The sequence below is a fragment of the Arachis ipaensis genome, chromosome B01, assembly GCF_000816755.2.
Source record: "Arachis ipaensis cultivar K30076 chromosome B01, Araip1.1, whole genome shotgun sequence".
NCBI classification, from domain to species: domain Eukaryota; kingdom Viridiplantae; phylum Streptophyta; class Magnoliopsida; order Fabales; family Fabaceae; genus Arachis; species Arachis ipaensis.
Genome location: NC_029785.2, coordinates 130,503,097 through 130,507,566, shown reverse-complemented (window position 1 = coordinate 130,507,566; position 4,470 = coordinate 130,503,097). Strand labels below are relative to the sequence as shown.

The following is a 4,470-nucleotide window of genomic DNA, read 5'->3' as shown; positions in this document are numbered from 1 at the left end:
TAGTTTATTTTTAATATTTATTTGTATTCTAACATGTATTTTATACTAGTGACTAATTTTGGTATATATTTAACTTGATTAATTTTTTTTATGATATGAATTATGAAACAAAAACTTTTTTATTTTTTTTTATTTTTTATCAATTATTTTTAATATCAAAACTAAATAATAAATATATTATTTCTCTGAAATAATTCGTATATTTTTATTTAACCGCACCACTTAAATTTTTAAGAAAATATCAGAAGCCTCCATATCCCCAAAGAAAAAGAACATGCAAATATTACATCCTAAGTAGAGTGCGAATTATTTGCTTTTTCTAAATATATAAAGCTCAATGCATTCCTCATTTGTATTTTCGATATATGGAAAAGTTACTCAATGGAGCATTTCCATAACCTCTATACTCAAATTTTAAATGTTCTCATTCATGTATTTATTATTACTGGTGGATACTACCATGAAGATTTTATAATTGTCTTCATGTAAATATATTTCTTTTTGATCCTTGGATGATGGATTGTATGGTTAGATTTTGATATTTATAAAAGTGTTGTTTTTGTTTAAAGTGTGGCTAAATAAATAAACCACACTTTTAACAAGAGCATCTTCATGAGAAGATATTTTTGCCATCTTCATTGTAGTATCCACCTTATTATTATGATTAATATAAAGATCAACATTGTATACAACAATTCCAGCTTTTGTTCCTCTAAAGTAAAAAAATATTTCATTTCAAATGCAACATTAGGAGCTCTGGATTTTCAATTAATTGTTTCCACTCATTGCAAAATCTTGAAACGGTTGCTCCATCCAAGACTCTATGATCTGCACCAACATTAACCTGGAAGCAAAAAAACACATCAGAGTGCATAAAGAGTAACAACATTTGATTGAAAATATAGGATAGTTGAGAAATATTGTAGTCATAGTTCAATTGTGCTTATATTTTAAAGCCAAAACAACAAAAAGAAGAAGTAAATATTATTGTTGGTTATTACATCTAAGTTATCCAAGTCTAGCTATTGCTGGACCATAAAATATATTCTCTAAATCGAAGAACTATCTTCCAAGGGATGGAATAAAGGACCAAGTTCTCTATAAAAGGACATATTTCTAACAACTAACCATGAAACTAGAAAACTCCAAAGCACTAACTACAAAATTAAGGGATTCATTAATCACAATCTTTCCTTTCCTTTCTAACCATGTATCTACTTTTTTTTTGTTTTTATTCCGAAAACGTCCATATAATTTGCCACCTTAGATATGGAAGACTTACCGTCATGAGTGATACTGGATACACATTTCCATTGCCATCAAACTGTGGAATTTTCTGAATTCGACCAATGGCAATAATGGAGACTTCAGGCAGGTTGAGAAGAGGGGAACCAAACTTTCCACCAATTGCTCCAATGTTGCTTAAAGTAATCGTCCCACCAGATATATCCTCAGAAGTTAACTTGTTCTCTGAAGCCAATTGTTGCAGCCTTGCCAGTTCTTTGGTTATCTTAGTAAATAAAGAAAATAAGATTAGCATGAGAAGGCACAAGAATGTCTAATAGGCACGCAAAGGTTTGCACTATACTTGATGGCAACTGAACCCAACCACATTATAGCCTCATGTCAGGCAGTTACATTTGACCAAGAAAAAGCAAAAAAAGTTAAGTCAAGAACTGAAGTATATGATGTTCAAGCAGTTCAAATTATGACACATATTTATCTTCCAGACCTCTCTAACTGATCAGTAGTAACGGATATGCACTTTGATAAAAAATAACAATGTGTGCATAAAACAATCATAATATTGAAAACTGACCTCCAATATTGAAAGAGACTGAACATTCTTTATGTTTGGTACAACTAGACCATTTGGAGTAGCCATGGCAACTCCAATGTTGTGTGAACCTATAGCAAGTAAACCTATCTTGTCAGATCCAAATCGATGGCTAATGCCTCAAATAAACCATTGAATTAACAGACACCACATATTAACCAACTCTAACCAGAAAAGCATTCAATCTACCGAAATTCAAACACATTCAACCTTCAAATAAGGCTAGCAAGACATATCGAGAGTTCAGCCTGTAATGTTTAAGAGACAGACCTTTGAGTATGACCTCCATTGAATCCTCTTTGAAGCAACTATTCAAAGCGGGGTACTTGGTGAGGGCCATTGACAGTGATTTGACTAATATTGGCAGAAAAGTGTGCTTGACATCTGGATAAGGATTGTTTTTCTGAAACGCTGTTTTAAGCTCCACTAGAGCATTGCAGTTTATCTCGTCTACATAATGGAAATGTGGGACCTTGGCAGCCAGAGACATTGATTTTACCATTGCTCTTTGGTATCCCCTAAAAGAGAATAGAGAAGAAAATAATTAACTTCCAGACTATTGCAACATTCAAGTTCGTCACAGTTTTCTTTCCAGGTTGACATACATCATTGTCTCATAAAAAAGACACAGGAGAAAAGGGGTTATGGATGCTTTTACCTTAGGGGAAGTATCCTATCCTCTGATGGTGATTTATACTCAGGTGTCACAGTATATCCTTCTGCTCCTCGAGGCTTCTCTACATTATCAGCATCCAAAACAGCAGATACACTTACAATGATTCCCTTCTTAGCAGCAAAATTGAGCACATCTTCTTTCAGTACCCTTCCATCTTTTCCAGTTCCACATACTTCATTTATGTCTATACCATGTTGCTTTGCCAGACTCCTTACAGCAGGTGTTGATAATACTGCAGCACGTTTCCTTTTTTCAAGATCAGAATCTAGTAATTCTGCATTATTTGAATTACCAAGAGCCGCTATAGCAGATGCAGACTCATTGACTAATACTTGATCAGAATGAAGTGACTTTGTAATTTCTGAATCACCGACAGTCGCGGAAGGGAATGCAGTCTCATCAACTAATATCTTCAAAAGAGTTTCTCCAACCTACAATTGTACCCAACAAAAGCTTAAATATAGTTGTAATTAGTTCTAACAAAACAAAATAATATAAGATTTTTGAGATTTCAAATCTCACCTTTACAATATCTCCAGGAACATGGAGAACATGTGCAACTTTTCCTTTGTAACGACTTGTGATTTCTATAGTAGCTTTATCACTTTGAACTTCACAAAGTGGTTGAAAGTCTTCAATATAGTCCCCCTGCAAAGATGACATAATGAATTGTTTAAAAATTCTATTTGAAAATAATGGTTATGTCAAATTTAACACAGAATGGCAACCCACAACCAAATTTTGAACAAAAAATTACATTTGGCAAAGCAAAACTTTGAATGTTTATCAGATTTATGGACCATAGAGCCAGTTTTCAATTGACAATAGAGCAATGCTAGGAATTCACTCACCTCTTGGACATGCCATTTGAGAAGTTCACATTCTGCAATACCTTCACCAGTTTGTGCCAACGGCACATCCACGATCTTGCCGGCAGGAAGTTCTAGTGCAGGTTGAGTAGAAAAGCAATGCCTCTTCCAATGCAGAAAATTGAACTACAACATGGAAATTCAATGAATATGGTGAAATAAACACTCAAACTCACTCCGATCCACATAGAAAGGCTTCCAAAAATATATCAAACTTGTCATTACTTTTAATCATTATGCAGCCACCAATTATAACTATAAGTAATGGGAAACATCACAACAGCACCTCATAAATTAACTGTATCAAAGTCTAAGAATGAAATCGGTGTGACTATAAAGTGCGAAATAGAAGGGGAAACAACTGATCAACCTAGCTAGTAAAAGTAATGGCAGTAAGAATTAACAAAAATTAATGTGATTCTTGATCAAATAAAAGTTGAAGCAAGTGAGCATCTACGAAAGCAGAGAACTTTATGAAATAAAACAAGTTGGCATGACGATTTAAATAAGCCCAAGGTCAAGTGATGAAGCTCATTGATAAATAGAATGGTGGAACTCACATCAAAATAAGCATAAGTTGTAGAACGAAGAGCAAATGCAGAAGAAGAGAAGGTGTGAGAGTGAGAGAGAGGTGAGGGCAGCCGAGCAGAGGAGGTCCGGCAGAGAGATGGGCGGAGAACCCGGCGGGCGGAGGTCCAAAGCTTCCTGTGAGATATCCGGGTGAGCATCGTCAAAAGAGGGTCTTACGTGTAAATGACGTGTGCCTTGTTTGGTTGTTGATTAAATTGCTTTTGGAGAAAAGAGAGACGTTTGGAATTGGATTATTTGACAAATGGATAAAATCGATACAGATGTAAATTAATAATAAGTATATCCTATGACATGATGATAGATCGCCAAAGCATGGTGCTTTGTTACAAGCTGACAGAGTGACAGGTTGCTGACTGATTGGTGTATTCACATGGATCAGGACTCATTATAATAAGAGCAATTCTAGTAGAGAACTCTATTGTTTATGGTTTGCTTCTTATAAAAAATAATTTTACATTAATTTCTATGTTATAAATAATAAATAAAGATTTTTTTTC

General features: G+C 34.2%; 1 protein-coding gene across 1 annotated transcript; it reads right to left on the bottom strand.

Annotated features, from left to right (window-relative positions):
• Positions 440-4,171, bottom strand: LOC107638739 (lipoamide acyltransferase component of branched-chain alpha-keto acid dehydrogenase complex, mitochondrial). Its single transcript, XM_016342113.2, has 8 exons — positions 3,943-4,171; positions 3,365-3,508; positions 3,036-3,161; positions 2,496-2,944; positions 2,108-2,355; positions 1,820-1,908; positions 1,283-1,510; positions 440-844 (listed from the first exon to the last, which is right to left on the bottom strand). Exons 1-8 carry the CDS (start codon positions 4,108-4,110, stop codon positions 731-733), a joined length of 1,566 nt encoding a protein of 521 aa, XP_016197599.1. The 5' UTR covers positions 4,111-4,171; the 3' UTR covers positions 440-730.